This window comes from Echeneis naucrates, chromosome 18 (assembly GCF_900963305.1).
Source record: "Echeneis naucrates chromosome 18, fEcheNa1.1, whole genome shotgun sequence".
Lineage (NCBI taxonomy): Eukaryota > Metazoa > Chordata > Actinopteri > Carangiformes > Echeneidae > Echeneis > Echeneis naucrates.
Window position 1 is genome coordinate 698,976 of NC_042528.1, and position 16,152 is coordinate 715,127.

Below are 16,152 nucleotides of genomic sequence, written 5' to 3' on the forward strand. Positions count from 1 at the left end.
TCAGTCCAGCTGAGGGGATTTCTGTTGTGAATCTGCGATGACACCTGACAGAGAGGTGAAGGAAGGTTGTCTGTTCAGCCACACAGGAAATGAAGCGAGCCTGTCAGTCGACGCTGCCACAGGATGCCGTTAACTCCGTTCTGCCTGATGCTCTGTGAGTACAAACATTTTTCTGTTTTTCTCTTCTTGTCCTTGTTGCTCTTTTCTCTCTTTCACCTGAAATCTCGTCATCTTTTCCTGTTTGCTTTATTTGTCTTCTTGCTGATGAACATTTTCAGTTTTGTGTCGAGTATTTTTCACGCTTCCTCGTCCTTAAATTCTTCTTCTCTTTGCTTCTTTCTCTGAATCTGTTTTGATAAATTCCCCCCCCAGCGGCCTGTCTTCGGGTCATCCCAGACAAATCCCAGTTCTTCCAGTACGACGCCATCTTTCTGAGCTGTGACGATCCGTTGAACTCCACCACATGGAAGGTGAAGAGGAGCACGGCGGACGGCGGCGTCAGGCCTTGTTCCTTCAGTTGGGGCTCCACCTCCTCAGGCTCCACGTGCACCATCAAAAACAGCTACCCGTCGGACAGCGGTGTGTACTGGTGCGAGTCCGCGGACGGGAATAAGAGCAATGCTGTCAACATCACGGTCACCGGTACGGCGTCAGAACAAATCTGAACGTTTTCAGTCATCAAGCCTTCGATTGACACAAATAATCTGTGTCTCTCTTCTGTAAAGAGGCAACTGTGATCCTGGAGAGTCCAGCTCTTCCCGTGTCGACGGGCGCCGTTCTGACGCTGCACTGCCGAGCCAAGACCAACTCCAGCAACCAGGTGTTTGACTTCTACAAAGACGACCAACCGGTGGGCCAGAGCGCCACCGGAGACATGACCATCCATGGAGTCTCCAAGTCCCACGAAGGCTTCTACAAGTGCAGCGTCTCGGAGAACGAGTCAGCAGCCAACTGGTTGGCCGTTGAAGGTGAAGATGTGGGCCACCTCTGTAAAGAATAACGTGTCTGATTTCACTGCAGTGACGTCTAAACTTCTTGGTTTGGTTTTAGGGGCAACAAACGTGAATCTTTCAACTTCCAGAGTCACTGATTTCCCACTTAAAGGTACCAAAGTGCATTTCTAAGAGAAGCCCCCGTCTTTAACGGGACGTCCCCCCCTGAAAAGATTAAGAATCTGTGCTTTGGTCTCACTTTTTCTGCTCTTTTCTTTGGCTGACTTTTATCTCCAGCCGTCACAGAAAGTTGCTGTTTCTCTTGTGGAGTTAGAATCCTGAGGATGTTTTATTTTAATTGCTTTTTTTGGAGTTGTTACAGATTCAACTCCAGCTGCAGCTTCGCATTCTATGCTGAGAGTCGTGTGTCACCTGCTGGTGGGAGTGCCGTACCTTCTGTCCACCATCTTACTCGGACTCATTTACAGAGAGAGGAAGAGAGGTGAGCACAGTCCGCCACGCCGTTTAGCTTTTAGGAGCTAACTGGCTAAAACAACAATCAATGCATTTAGATAGCCGTGTTTCTGTTTATGTCTCATTTACCTTCTAAAACATCTTTAAACCTTCTATATCAACTGAATTAAAAAAAAAAATATTGGAAACCAAGTCAGCTCAAGACATTCAGGTGTCGTAGTCATAGCGAATGATTTTCAAAGTTGAAGCTGCAGCTGCAAAAAGACGAAGAGAAGTCTGGTCACCAACAGCCTCAGCAGCTGGTGGACATGGTCCAGCTGGACTGTAGCTTCTGAAATCAGACACGTTCACTTTGTTCCTCTGCACAGCTGCTCAGATGGCGGCCAGGAGAAGAGGCAGCAGCGATGTCGTCATGGAAATAGTCATACAGCCGCCCACTGACCAATGACACGACCTGAAACCAGCAGATTTAAGTTTGCCAACAGATTCTGTCTTAAAATGTACTCCTGAAAAACGAAGATGTTAATAAACTTCACGTTGTCTCAACTCTGACAGAATCAAAGCCTGCTTTATGAGGGCCCTGAAACTTTATTACCCAGATGAGTTATACAGTTGTGTAAACTGAGTGTGAAAAGGAAGTGTGATTGTGGTCTTGGTAACAATTGTTTTCTGAAAACTAAGAGTGAGGTGTAAATTTAACTTTGTTTTCCATTTGAAATTTAAGAGCTCAAAGAGCTTTTGGTGCCGTTTTTCTTTAAATTACAAACAGGAAACGCTCTTTTCTGTGCTGCCCTGCATGTGCCTGTGGGCCATCTGTGGTCGGAGCACAGATATTTTTCAGAAGGACGTTGAGCAATTTCAAAAACAAGTCAGTTTGTTTCAGTTTGACCCAAAAGATGCTGAATGAAATTTGAAAGAAAAAATCAGGCAACTTGAGCTTCAGCACATTTCATCCATTTAAAAAGAGACCTGAAATCACTTAGATTTGTGGTAGGTTTTATTTTCACTGAAGGAGCAGATAAAGCATTTAAAGCCACAGATTTATCAGGAAAACAAAGAAACTAACAGACATTTTGGGGTTTGTAATAAAAGCTAACACTTCATATTTGTCTTTTTGAAGTTTCTGGTCTAGGTTAGCACAGCAGCATAAATAAGAGTGTTGTTTATCCCTCATACAGAAAGTTTGTTCTTACAGCAGCAACCACAGGTAAAGAAAAAAAAGACAATGTAAACAGGTCTAAACAAATATATAAAGTGGCAGTGAGAGAGGAGATGTAGATCTGTTTCCCCACAGTAAGGAGGTCCTGGATGGACTGACACCTGTCCAGAGTGACGGATCAGAGGTAGTAGATTAAACAGAGCACTTCCTTCAGCTACTTCATATGAAGAGTCCTGTAGACTTATCCTCCATTTCTTGATGAGGCTTTTATTATGAAGAAACAAAAACTTCAGACATGAGTGGTGTTTTCAGAGTTCTGATTTAGTCCACACTGAAGAGACAGTCATGGAGATTTTGTAAACAAAAAAAATAAAACCAAACTGAACAGCACTGTTCTCAGACTAGGAGAGAGAAATAAACTGAGACTCACCAATATTACTTCCAGTTAACGTCAGGATGTTCAGTACCTGAGGATGAACAAACCCTGGACTCCAGGTGGAGAACCAGCCAACTTCAGAGGCTCTTGGATGTTTTCTGGCTGCCGGACTTTAGCTGCCTAATGGATTTTTGGATACTGCTCTCAGAGCTGGATCTTGTATCTGCACATCCAGAAAAAAAAAAAAAAAAGACTTGACATGGGACCATTTTCTATTTTTTTAAAGACATTGAAAAACTAACCAGGATTCTCGGCCCTTCAGCCATACTCACGGGTCCGACGTCGAGTTCCTCCAGCAACTCCCGCAGAGTTAGGAAGAGCTCTGTCGTTCTTCTCAGCTCCTCCTGCAGGCCGGTCGACCCTGACCTCAGGAACCTCACGATTCTGATCATCTCCTCCTGTAGTTTGGAATGAGGTGAGCGGCACATCTCCTGCAGGCCGGTCGACCCTGACCTCAGGATCATCTCCTTGTACAGTTTGGTACTGAGGTTCAGCGACACCCCGTCCTTAGAGAGGAACGTCAAAACAGAAACGTCTCATTCAGTTCGAACGTCTTTATGTTCTGCTCAGTTAACAGAGTTAATATATTTATATTGAAAGTGACTCCAATTAATCCAAAAAACAAGACAGATGACAACATGCTCTTACAAATCTTACATAAATTGAAGTATTTTGAATTTAATTTTACAAGAGAGGAAATTAATTTTGTCACTCACCATGCTGTTTCCGTTTGGACCAGATGAGAACAGCAGCGATGATGATGATGATGATGATATTCCCTGAAAATCAGAAAAGTAATTACTGTAGAAAAGTTCATTTTTCACAGCTGCCTTTTTTTCCTGTCAGACCAAACGGACCACAGAAATGTAAATGAACAGAATAAATCAAACATTTATTTACTGGTCTTGTCCTGGTCTCCTTCTTCCTGTTTGGGTTCGCCTTTTCCACCTGCTGAAAAAGAAAGTGTTACTGCTGAACTCCCATGAACAAATAAATACTGTCCTCTGCTGTCCGATATTTAAATGGATTATCTTTGGTCTACTTACTGAAGGTGAGGTCAATGACTGCAACGGTTGTGTTATCTGTGGAACAGGTGTAATTTCCTCCATCATTTCTTGTCACGTTCTTCAGGTTTAGGGAAAAATTTCCATCCTTCAATTTATCCAGGAAGAGAGACGTTCTGTTTTTGAAGTTCTCGTCTTGAAGATCCAAATTATCATTATAGTCTCGGAATTTGTGCACAGTCTCCCCGTTGCGTTCCCACACCAATATCAGTGACTGCTCATCTACTGGACGGTCCCCTTTGCATTTAAGGACGACGTCTTCTCCAACAGCTGCTGCGATCGTTTCAGAGGAATTCACTTCTAAAACCAAAGAAACTTTAGTGTCAGAGCTGCGACACCAACAAACAGCCAGTCAGGACAAGTTCAGTGAATGAAGCAAACAACAAACCTGTCATCTGTTGAAACAGGAAAAAGAGAACTGGCAGAAATAGCTTCATTCTGGGAGGAGTTTGGATCCAGAGGAGAACCTGGATTTGTTTGTTTTAAAGCAAACCAAGTGAGCGAAAAGAAAAAAATGTGCTTTCACTTTGAAGAAAATTAAAAAAGCATGACTTCAATACTCAATGTGAATAAAATGTCAGACTCCACAGAACCGTCTGCTCACCGCCGGATCAGAACTCCAGATGACCAACGGTCTGATCATCCTTGAGAACCAAAAAAAACAAAAAACACTGAGGGGCACAGGCTTCCGGGTAAATTCTGGCCGTGTTCAGCCAAAGGTTTGTTTTTTTTTGTTCACTGAAAACCAGTTTTGCAGTTCGGCGAGCTTCAGTTCCTTCGACCTGCATTTGTCAGGAATCAGTTCCTAAATGTGACTGTTTACACGAGCACGGCTGTGCTTTCCCTGACCGTGGCTTTGACCTGAACAGATTCACTCTTACGTCATATGTTAAACTATTTCCTCAAACTGAAACCGACCCAAACCGGTCCGGATGGATCCTTCAGGAACACAAGAAGCGAGGAAGGGGTTAGTTTGAGGGGCAGCAGTGAGTTGAGCTGGTTTCCACACTAATTACTGAGGATAACTGAGCAATTCTGGATTTATTAGAGTTATGATACTGAATCACTTTTTTAAACAGCTCCTGTAATGGGTGAGGTTTGGACCCAAAAGCAGCACCATCACGACCAGGGAGCTTTGTAATGACCTTCGTCAGGTTAGGGTTAGGGTTAGCAGGTAAATAAGCACAGTTCAGTTTGAAGGGGGAAAGCCGAGGGCCCAGAATGAAGCAGTACCAGAGGACCGGAGAACCAGCAGGTAAGTTGTCACAGGAAAACACTTACGTTGTAGCACTGGGGAGGGAGGACTCAGAGCAAAAAAAAAGAAATAAATAAATAACCAGGAAGTCCAAAACAGGGGGGCTGAGGTCTTTACCAGGCCACACATGTTGGTCCATCCATATCCTGCTGGATATAAAAACATCCCAGATAAAGTTTATCTATCTGTGGATTAAGAAATTAAATCAGATTGTTTAAGTTTTTCTGCGTTTAAAGTTTAACTGGCCAAAACAAGAGATTAGTAAAAGTAAGAGTTTCCATCAGACTCTGAAAAGTGTGATGACTTCCTGCACTGAATGAGGATGTGGCTAAAACTCAGACATTAGCTACAGGATGGAGATCATCTCAGGCTGCTTAGTGCTCGGTGAGTTTTGTTTTTCTTACTATTCATTCTCTCCCCACTTCCACTTAAATTACTCATATTTTATATTCACTTGCCAAACAAATGATCTTTCCCACCACACAAGTTTGAGCAGCTGTTGTCCGAGAAGGAGCACACAAACATTTTTATTTTAAGGAAACAATGACTCCAACTGAAGCGTTTATTGAAGGCTTTTCTATGAATCTTTTTTCGAGGACAAATTAAACCTGAAGGGTCAAAGTTCAGGAAAAAAACAAGCAAGAGTAACATTAAGATTTTTTATTTTATCACTGTGATGCAGACCAGCATAAACTCTGGTCTTCCAAACATACTGACTGCTGTTGCTGGTCATTTTTTCTTTGGTGTAAAACTAAGACCTCACTTTAAAGAACAAAATGAACTTTCTGCTAACAGCTGATGATGTCAGGGTTTTTCCAAACTGCCTCCTGTGGTTAAAACCTGCTGAACTGTGTTTGCAGCCTCTCTGAGCGTCACTCCCTTCAGATCTCAGTTCTTCTGGTACGAACAGATCTCTCTGAGATGCACCGATCTGTCCAACTCCAGCAGCTGGACGGTGTGGAGGAACACCAGCAGTGCCGGTTCGGGTGGGGGCTTCCCAGAAACGACTCCTGCACCATGAGAGGAACAGACTCCTCAGACACCGGAGTGTACTGGTGTCGGTCTGAGCGGGGGGGGTGCAGCAACGCCATCAACATCACTGTCAACAGTAGGACTCCACTTCCTGGGTGTGACAGTTCATGTTGGAACAGAAACTGGAGCTTAAACCACTTCTCTGTTTCAGACGGGGTGATCCTGGAGAGCCCGCCACTTCCTGTGACGGAGGGAGAGACGGTGACGCTTCGCTGTTCCTACAAGGAGAAGAGACAACCTCAGTCCATCTCAAAATTTAGTGCGGCCTTCTTCCACAACGATGTGTTCATCGGAAACCACAGCACAGGAAAGATGAACTTCATGGTGTCCAAGTCCGACGAAGGCTTCTACAAGTGCAAACACCCGACGAAAGGAGAGTCCCTGCAGAGCTGGCTGTCAGTCACAGGTGACAAACTGTTCCACAGGACTCTCACAGGTCCACCCTGGACATATCAGACCAGACAGGAGAGAGGATCATCTCTTCTGACTGGATTATAATGAGGATTATTGGGACTAAAATTCAGAGCATCAACATTTTAGGAGATGAAGCTTTGGGGGTGGGGTTAAAGGTAGTGACATCACAAAGCCCCAGAAGTCCAGCTGTTTTTAAGGCTCAGCTTACTACCTTTAAACTGTCTGCACCTTCAGACCTTTAGACCTTCAGACCTTCAGACCTTCAGACCTTTAGACCTTCAGACCTTCAGACCTTCAGACCTTCAGACCTTTAGACCTTTAGACCTTCAGACCTTCAGACCTTCAGACCTTCAGACCTTTAGACCTTCAGACCTTCAGACCTTCAGACCTTCAGACCTTCAGACCTTTAGACCTTTAGACCTTCAGACCTTCAGACCTTCAGACCTTTAGACCTTCAGACCTTCAGACCTTCAGACCTTCAGACCTTCAGACCTTCAGACCTTTAGACCTTTAATCTTCAGTCTTGTTTTGTGGACTTCTGTGGTTTTGGGGATGAAGCCAATGACAGTTACTCATTTCGTCTTGTTGTCTTAGTAACAGCTGGAGGGGTAAACAGGCTTTTGTGTGATATTTTGAATCACACTTCCTGAAAAAGGTGGTTCTCTTTGTCACAGTTGGAGTTCAGCCTGGAAACTTCACCCCCACTCCTGGTCCTCCTCAGGCCCTGACGGTGTCCACAGTGTTCCTGGTGTGCACCATCCTGCTCATAACACTCTACACTATCATGACCGTAGCGTGTATTTCTGTCCACCGGCAGCTGGCGAAAGGTGAGTAAGGTCTTATCTGTCCAACCAACGTCATCCCGTCAATGCAAGAACAGATCTGAGTCCAGTTAACGTCTTCAGGAGGAAATGATCCCTACGAGACATCTCCGATTAAACCTCCACTTGGTCGAAAATTTTGAAGGGATGATGAATTTTTGAATTTTGGGAAATTAGAAATGAAAGTGTTGACCTTGACCCCATGAGTCTTTTGACTTGAACATTTTTTTAACTTGTCCCTGCAGCTCGAGCTGATGCTAAAAGAGCAGCTGATCGTCAGATGGCAAACTGACGCACGAGGAGTTTTATTGTTCTTCTGATCCTGATGTTATTTTATGTCATTACTGTAATTATCACCATCTGTTTCTGTTGTATCGTTTGTTTATCTGTGTGCTTTTCACTAAGGAATACATAAATAAATAAAAATGTGCCAGTCTCGGTGTTAACGGTGTCCGTCTTCCACCCTTTTCTCCTTCAAACTCAGAATCTTATGTCGGCACAGAACGCAGATTCTCTGTATTTTAAGGCGATGAGCTGGTTTGTCAGTCACCCCTTGCTGAAGGACCTGTAGGAGCCGTACTACTCGTCTTTTGATTTGTTTAGCCTGTGGTTGCCACGGTGATTCACGTGGGCGCTGGGGATGAATGCCACAGGTGATGTGGGAGGCTGAGTCACCGGCACTTGTGGAGGAGAGAGGTGTTTGTCATCGCTTTCGTTTTCTTGGATCTCTTTATTGCTTAGTTACACCCTTACTGCTGTGAAGCAATGTTTTATTAAATATTACAAAACTCGACCTGGACTCAGAGTGCTTACGTAAGCAGCAGCGTGATTTTATCTCATAAACCTGCCGTGGTTCACTTCTTCACACAGACCAAACTGACTGCTGTTGTTGGATGTTGTGTGTGAAACTGAGAGGTTGTCGCTTTAAAAACTTGAAGTCTTTCTGGTAATAGCTGATGATGTCAGGGTTTTCCTGTCCCCTCTGGTTAAAACCTGTTTTTATCTCTGATGACATGAAGCTGTCACTGAATTCAGATCTCAGTTCTTCTGGTCTGAAATAATCTCTCTGAGGTAAGATAAGATATTCTTACATTTGTCCCACAAGGTGGAAATGTACGATGTGCCAGCAGCAAATGGACAGTGAATAGAAGAGCAGAATAAAAAGAATATGTACAATAAATAATAGGTACATAAAAAACAATAATTAGAATAGATAAAATATATATACATATAAAAATAATAACCGTGACATTATTTACAAGAGAAATGTTGGGAATGATTATTATACCAGAGATGAGTTTGTTGTTTAATCTCTGGTGAAATAAATGGATAAACTGCACACAATGGAAATTGAATGTGTAACTGTCACTGTCTCTCCTTCTAATGCTATTACATGTATGTTGCCTGTCGTAATAAGTGGTTAGTGTTTAACTTTGATGATTGAATTACAATAGTCTTTATACCAACAAATGTTATTTAAAATAATCACTGCTGTGAATAAATCCTGTTATAATTGAATCGTTCACTGTTTGTGATTCTTGTGTTGATCTCATTGTGACAGCTGGATTCATAACAGTCAGTGCTGGAGCGCCTCCTTTAGGAACCTGAGACTGAATTCTGGTTTTCTAAACTTGGTTATCAGGGTGGTGCCCTGAGATATTCTTTATCAATAATTAGCCCGTCAGTTATTAATATTAATTGCCAATAACCAAATTGGCCCTTCTAGTGCACAGCAGACCTGAGATCCTGAAGTTTAATTCTTTGAAGCACAAAACAAAAACCTCTTCAACCAGGACGATGACTCTTTTAAAAACAAGACATGAAACTCACAGAACATTATTTGCTTCAAGTTTATTTTAGTCAAGAAAGAATTGAGGTTGCAGTTTAAAGTTTAATAAAAAGCATTCGTTCTTTAACACGTTCAGTCTGCTCTTAAAGACGAAGTCCACAGAGACAGTCCAGCTCCTGTTTCTGACACTGAGGTCACTTCATTCCTTTGTAGGCGTTACAGCGATAGAGAAGAAATAAAGATAATATTGGGGTCAAAATCCTTCTGGTGGTCCGAGAGGCAGGAACATCAACGGGGTTTGGCACAGACGGATGGAAGATGGTAACGACATTGTAAGTTATCCCAGCACTTCATCGCTAGAGCCACAAAGAGTTAATAAAACCAATTAATACGACCACTGACTCATTTAAACACTCTCACATTAAAAACCAAACACAAAAGTTTTCTTCTACCTGTGTGGTTAATCTGCAGACAGTTCTGTACGCCCCGATTGTTCGGTTCTCCGCGACACCAGTTGGTGTACAGGAACTGACTGCCGTCACTCCAGAGCCAGATATTCTCCTGAAAAACAGAAGCACAAACATCAGAGCTTTTGAAGACAGACCTGGAGAAGTCTGCTGTTCCTTCTCCAACATCTCCATAATAAGTTGAAGGAACTTTTCTTTTTCTTTTCCATCAAATACCTGACCATTATTACATACCTGCTGAGCATCACTTCCTCCAATCCAGGCTTTCTGTGGCCGTTGAGTCTGAGAAATGATCAGTGACTGGATGTCCTGATATTCCTTCCAGTTGTGCACCGAAGCCAGATTTCCCCCCAGAGCCAGACAGTTTTTCTGACGGTGGAGATTAGACAGAAATTAGGCTCAAACTTAGTGAACACTGATGTCAGTATGAACAGACAAACAGGCCCTGGTTCACCTCAGCTTTAGCCCAGGTCATGGCTCGTGGAACGAAGAGGAGACAGCGACTGCCATACACAGTCCAATGACCAGAACAAGACACATCCCTTTTAACCAGATGACTTCCTGTTCGGGACAAATGAAGGACAGTTAGTGATGCTGAGCTTCAAGTTATGGTTTATATTTGCAGGTTTTCTGTTGACGTCGATCAAACTCACTGACCTGTTGGGCTGTCTTCAGGCGTTTCATCTGGAAGAGCTGGTGAGTTTGAGAGAGCACAGATTAACTTTGTTCATCGAGACAAGACGACACATCCAGAAAATTCAACTAAGACTTTGATGATAAAATATCAAATGTACTGACCTCCGGCTCTGGTCAGCGCCACGAAGGCACAAACAAGCAGACAACCTCTGAGCATCTTGGTTGTCTGAGCATGAGGGAGCGTGCAGCTAATAAATATGATTCCTTATCTCATTATCTCCCACAAAATGAGGAACAGGAGTCTGAAAAGGAGACCAGAGATGAAGCAAAGTCACGGTTTCAGGTTTTTGGGTTTGTTTGGTTTTTTTTTTTTTTCACTTTAATTTTTGGGAACGTGTGAGTGAGCGTCTTTGATGATGAAGAAGTCCAAATTGTGGACACTTAGATCCACCTCAGTGTGCTGTTAGATAATCAGCTTAGGTTTGTAAGAAAGGACAGAAAAAAAACAATTTTAAGCAATTTTATTTAGTCCAGGACACTCACCTTAACGCTGAATAAAAACAAACTTATATCAGGCTGATTGGTGCCAAATGTCAGCAGGTTTGTTTCCTCTTCCTCCTTTTTTTGGTATGCCGATGGTATGATAATAAAATCGATCATTGACCTTGGGGTGAACTCCAGCACAGCGGCACTCAGCTGGGGGTTTGTGAGTATCCCCACACAGGCCCGGCGCCTCGTGTCTCAGCCAACTCTGGAGAAGAAAAGAGTCCAACCCTTTTTGAGGATCACGGTTCCAGAGCCTCGGCTGGGCATGGAGGACACCCCCACATGATCCAACTGGTAGCGCTCCATCTCCTGATCCAGCTCCGGCTTCTTCCCCCACAGCGAGCTGACATTCCTCGTCCCCAGGGCCAGCCTATGCTCTCCGGTCCGGTCCGTCGAGACCCCCCCATCTCCACTGCCACCCATTTGGCAGCACAGCCGGCCCCAGCGGTCTTCCCTGTGGATGGTGGCCCACAAGGTGGAGGAGCAGTTGCCATGTAATTCATTTGGGCTTGGCCCGGTCGGCCCCGTGGCAGATCCAGGCAGCAGGCTCTCCCATCCGGGCTCCCCCATCTGGGCCTGGCTTCAGAGAGGGGCCCCGAACAGCGTCCCTTTACCCCTTTCTGTGTCTCTCATGGGGCCGTTTGGGATGAATACGTTTAATCCTTGAATGGTTTTACTCTCAGTATGTTTTCTCTTCCCAGCAGTTAGTTGTTGTCTTCATCATTTCTTCATCAGGAGGGAAGTTACACAACTATCAGTGATGAACAGGACTGGTTTGAACAATACATTGCAACATTTTGTGAGAAAATGCAGATAAAAAAACCCACAAACAACCAGCTGATGGATGTCACGACTTTTTTAAAAAGAGATTTCATGTATTTTACATCTTTTTGAACAGTGACTTCAGTGTATCTGGAAATGAGAGACTTCAATTCAGATTCTAAACTGTTTGGAGACACTTATCTTAAAAAAACAACAAAGAAATAAGAAAATAAACTGGAACTGTCATGGTGACAAAAATTTAAATACAGTGGGACAGACAGTTGGGAAAGAGGAAGGTTCTTTTCACAGTCATGACAAACAGATAACAGCAGAGACAAAAGTGATGAAAAAGTACAGCCTTCATATTACTCGTCTCATTTTGTATTAAAGAATCAGCCAAAAGAATCCATCAGCATTTTATGGAAGTGTGTGAAAAGTCCGTACTAATTGTATGGGACAGTGTTTGTGTACATCTATAAAAGTCATTCCAGTGATCTCTGATCCTCTCCTGTCCATCAGCCTCAGCAGGTGACGTCTCCCACCTGGACTCTCAGCTGCAGCTCGTCTGTATCTCTGAGGAGAATTCCACCGTCCGGCAGCTCATCTGGTTCACTCAGTTCTGTCTCTACCTTGTAATTTGAGTCAGTGTTTCTGCTCAGACTTTCATTTCTCCTCAGGATGTGGTTTGATGTCACAGGCTAAAGTGTTTATAACTAAAAAGGAAAAGCAGCGACACAGGATGGGGGCATCTGCAGTCTGCCTGTTTATGAGTAAGCAAGATGTTTTTTTATCAAATATTTCACCGTTAGTTCAGTTTTACCCCAAAAACATCAACCTGTTTGACTAAATTAACTTCTGTGTCCCATCGGGGCAGTTTTAGGTTTTACTGTCTGTGATCCAGCACAGAGCAGCTGAGTGAATAAATGTTTAAGTTGATGAGACTTAATGAGTCTGTGTTCTCAGAGATATCGCAGCATTAGAGGTCAGTCAGAGCCAAAGTCACTTTAACTTTCACTCAACTGTGAACTCAACTCCTTTTTTTTCCAGTCAATATTTTAAAGTTCTGTAGGTTTAAAGTTTTATTTTTCATCTTTAATGGTCAGTGGTTGTGTTTGTTCTCATTTCCTGTTCAAACCTGCAGCCGCCACACTGAGCATCAACCCTGACAGGTCTCAGTTCTTCCGCTACGAGACCGTCACCCTGAGCTGTGCGGTTCCAGGAAGCTTCAGCGGCTGGGCCCTGAAGAGGAACACCTCCTCCAAGGTGTTCGACCTCTGTCAGACCGGCTGGGGTCGCTTGAACGGCTCCTCCTGTGTCATCAGCGGCGCCTTCATGTCAGACAGCGGAACCTACTGGTGTGAGTCCGAGCGAGGGGAGTGCAGCGACGCCGTCAGTTTCAAAGTGGAAAGTAAGCTCGTCCTGTTTGTTTGTCATGTTAACTGTCTGGTTCTTCGGATGGTCCTGAGATGGGCTGTGTCGGGGCCCAACCTGCTGGGAGCGGCTCCTGATGGTGGAAGGTTGGAACCAAGATGAACTTTGACCTCCGGCTGCTTCTTCACCAGCCTGCCTGTCTACGTTCTCCAATGCTGTCTGCAGTTCCGTGTTTTTTGACTGACCACATTCTGTGTTTCAGCCAGCGTGGTGATCCTGGAGGCCCCTGCACTTCCTGTGACGGTGGGAGAGCAGATTATGCTCCGTTGTTCCTACAAGGAAAGATACAACGGCAAGTCAACGTCAGATTTCACCGCCTCGTTCTTCAGAAATGACGTTTTCATCGGCGCCCGCTCCAAAGGGAGGATGACCATCCTGGCTGTGGCTGAGTCTGACGAAGGCCGCTACAAATGTGAGCACCCGACGAAGGGAGCGTCGCCGCCGAGTTTACTGTCTGTGAGAGGTGACCATGATGATGTTCTCTGAACTAAAACCTTTGGAAAAGTTTTTCATGCAGCTTTTCGTGAACTGAACCTTCCTGAGAACAGGAAGTGAGATCTGCTTTAGGTTCCTGGATCCTGGTCTGTGTTTTGTGGAAGTGCTGCAGTTCTGATATTACCAGTAGAATGTGCCACATTATTCTGAACATACTACTCACTCTCCTCCAATGGTGGGTAAGTTCTGGTTCTGATCTGGAGGTGACCAGTTCATCAGCTTCAGAGGTGTTGACACCTATGGACCTGACCCTGCTGCTGTATTTCAAGAATTAATAAGCTTTATTGTCATTGTACAGAAACGAGAAACGAAATTTCTCTTGGCAGCATCTCTTGGATAGCAGCTACATGTCACATTTACAATGGCAACAAAAATGTCTGTGACATTTGTGTAAAAACTGTCGTCTCCTCCTGACAATCGCAGCTCAGTCTACAGCCGTCCCCACCACTCCCTTTGTCATGTCTCTGCCCAAGATGGTGACCACCGTCCTGCTGTTTGTCCTCTACACCGCCATCATGGTCCTGTGTGTGGTCATTTACCGGCGGCGAGCACGAGGTAAAACACCAACGGCCTTTTCTCTGGTCTGAAACCGGAACGGTCCCTTTTTCAGCCTTTTTATTTGTGTCTTCATCTGAAAAACAGTAAAATGAGTCGACCTCTTTGGGAAGTAAAGAGGAGCAGCTGGATCAGCTGGACCTCTCTGGAATGTGTTGGTCCAATGCGGATCCAGAATATTTCCAGTCTGGGACATTAAGACTCTGTTTTCTTTTCATCTAGCAGTTCGAGCAGCTAAAATAAGATCTGCTGATCAGCTGAGAGTGAAGGAGACACAGAGAGGAAGAGGACGAGGAGGAAGAGCAGGAGGAGGGCTAAACTCTTACAGCTGACTGTGTTCCTTTTTCTTTTTCCATGTGATATTTTCACAGTTTTATGGCTCCAGTATGATCCTGAATCTTAAAGATGATTGGTTTCATGTGTTCGCTCTGAATTGTGTTGTAAATAAATGAGTTTTAAGTAGATTATTATCACGAAAAATAAATCTGTGTTCATGAATATATTTTTGAATATTTTCATTGAGATTCATATTTCTACGTTTACCTCCTTGCTGCACTTTAGGCATAGTGGGAATATTTAGGGAAGTTTGAATTCCAAGGAAAAGAAGAAGAAGAGATTTGCTGAATGTGGAGCGTGGCCCGGTTGCTGATTACTGATATTACAGTAATGAAGAGGAGGCCTGTGTTATTGACAGAAGCCGCCAGGTGGAGCCAGATTCAAACTGAATTAGTCGGAGAGTTTTCTGTATATAAAGTTTATTGTCAGCTTCAGTCCGACCTGCTGATGTCTGTTGTTGTCGTCCACCTCGATGGGACATTCAGGTTTTCCTTCTGACCTCTCATTTCTCTGTGACCTTTGACCTGCTGCTCACCACCACAGCTTCCTGTGTCCTAACCTTAATCCTCTTGACTTCAATGCAAATGTACAGACACGTAAGAGCAACAAATCTTTGGCTTTGCCTCGATGTATTTATGTCCCCTTCCAGGACTTTCATTGATGCTGTCTTGGGTTTAGGTGTGTGCTGGAAGAGGTTTGTTGTGTTGCTCCGTGAAGCAACACATCAGCACAGCATGTTCCTTTTTAAAGCTGAAATAATTCCACACCGCTGATATGCTGTTCCTTTTATTTTGAAATTCCTTTTTTTTTTTTCCTTCTTCCTTCCTTTGTCACTGTGGCTCCGCCCTCACCTGTCACCAGGTGTTTTCCATCTTGGCTTTGTCTGGAACTCGGAAGTTTTTAACAAAAATAACGTTATTCCACTTCACAAGTAGAGATTCAAGATGGCCGACACACCTGAAACTCCTGATCAGGTTCAACATTCAATCAAATTTCATGGCTGTAGGCATGAAAGTGTTCAATGTTAGTCAAAATGTTACCAGCGTTAGTGGCTGTAAGGATTTACCAAGCTGCCAAACCTTTTTCTCATCATGTAAACAGATAATTCTGTTTTTACACACACAGCCCAGATAAAGAGAAATTAAAAATGCATACCCGTCGAAACAAATGAACCCCTGATAAATTCCGTAGGAGCTGCTTTGTTAGTTTGATTAGTTTATTATCATTTTTGGGTGAACACCAGGGGCATCATGGTAGGTGATCGAAGTAGCCAGGCGTTCGAGGCAGATTCGGAGCTAATGTCCTGGAAAATGAAATCTTTGACTGCCTGAGTAAGCCTAAATAATCTGGTGCATTCGTGGCCCTTTGAGAGTGGATTTAGATTTTTCTTGAATTTTGATAATTTTTGAAAGAAATTTTGAAAGACCTTTTTTGTTTTTTGAACGAATGGCCACAACAAATACATTTAATGATATATGTAGAAAAATATAAATAAATTTATAAAACAAGCAAAAAAAAAAGCTAATGTAGCAGCATCACACCGTTAGC

The 16,152-nt window shown here is 43.7% G+C and overlaps 4 protein-coding genes across 12 annotated transcripts; 2 read left to right on the plus strand and 2 right to left on the minus strand.

The window, feature by feature from the left end:
• Positions 1-18: 18 nt before the first annotated feature.
• Positions 19-14,757, plus strand: LOC115059249 (uncharacterized). Its single transcript, XM_029526912.1, has 15 exons — positions 19-154; positions 373-642; positions 726-968; positions 1,051-1,104; positions 1,306-1,434; positions 1,775-1,827; positions 6,266-6,428; positions 6,504-6,758; positions 7,441-7,593; positions 11,225-11,500; positions 12,369-12,557; positions 12,929-13,195; positions 13,421-13,681; positions 14,137-14,268; positions 14,491-14,757. Exons 1-15 carry the CDS (start codon positions 124-126, stop codon positions 14,598-14,600), a joined length of 2,586 nt encoding a protein of 861 aa, XP_029382772.1. The 5' UTR covers positions 19-123; the 3' UTR covers positions 14,601-14,757.
• Positions 2,388-4,800, minus strand: LOC115058571 (uncharacterized). 5 transcript variants are annotated; one of them, XR_003842117.1, is made up of 8 exons: positions 4,670-4,795; positions 4,454-4,532; positions 4,048-4,365; positions 3,902-3,952; positions 3,718-3,780; positions 3,274-3,507; positions 2,996-3,164; positions 2,388-2,726 (listed from the first exon to the last, which is right to left on the minus strand). XR_003842117.1 is itself a non-coding variant. In XM_029525961.1 (7 exons), the coding sequence occupies exons 1-7, from the start codon at positions 4,706-4,708 to the stop codon at positions 3,079-3,081; spliced, it is 867 nt and encodes a 288-aa protein (XP_029381821.1). In that variant the 5' UTR covers positions 4,709-4,800; the 3' UTR covers positions 2,388-3,078. The 5 variants fall into 5 exon arrangements, 2 of the variants coding, with proteins under 2 accessions (XP_029381821.1, XP_029381820.1); XR_003842116.1 differs by having other exon boundaries at positions 2,388-2,829; XR_003842115.1 differs by having other exon boundaries at positions 2,388-2,896.
• Positions 4,014-9,105, plus strand: LOC115058576 (low affinity immunoglobulin gamma Fc region receptor II-like). 5 transcript variants are annotated; one of them, XM_029525975.1, is made up of 5 exons: positions 4,829-5,051; positions 5,145-5,704; positions 6,181-6,758; positions 7,441-7,593; positions 7,833-9,105. In XM_029525975.1, exons 3-5 carry the CDS (start codon positions 6,242-6,244, stop codon positions 7,877-7,879), a joined length of 717 nt encoding a protein of 238 aa, XP_029381835.1. In that variant the 5' UTR covers positions 4,829-5,051; positions 5,145-5,704; positions 6,181-6,241; the 3' UTR covers positions 7,880-9,105. The 5 variants fall into 5 exon arrangements, with proteins under 5 accessions (XP_029381837.1, XP_029381835.1, XP_029381834.1 ...); XM_029525978.1 differs by having other exon boundaries at positions 4,833-5,704; positions 6,181-6,428; positions 6,504-6,758; XM_029525977.1 differs by lacking the exons at positions 4,829-5,051; positions 5,145-5,704 and adding an exon at positions 4,014-4,784.
• LOC115058590 (ladderlectin-like) lies at positions 9,596-10,740 on the minus strand. Its single transcript, XM_029525998.1, has 6 exons — positions 10,642-10,740; positions 10,501-10,536; positions 10,298-10,404; positions 10,078-10,212; positions 9,829-9,937; positions 9,596-9,732 (listed from the first exon to the last, which is right to left on the minus strand). The coding sequence occupies exons 1-6, from the start codon at positions 10,694-10,696 to the stop codon at positions 9,665-9,667; spliced, it is 510 nt and encodes a 169-aa protein (XP_029381858.1). The 5' UTR covers positions 10,697-10,740; the 3' UTR covers positions 9,596-9,664.
• Positions 14,758-16,152: the final 1,395 nt, after the last annotated feature.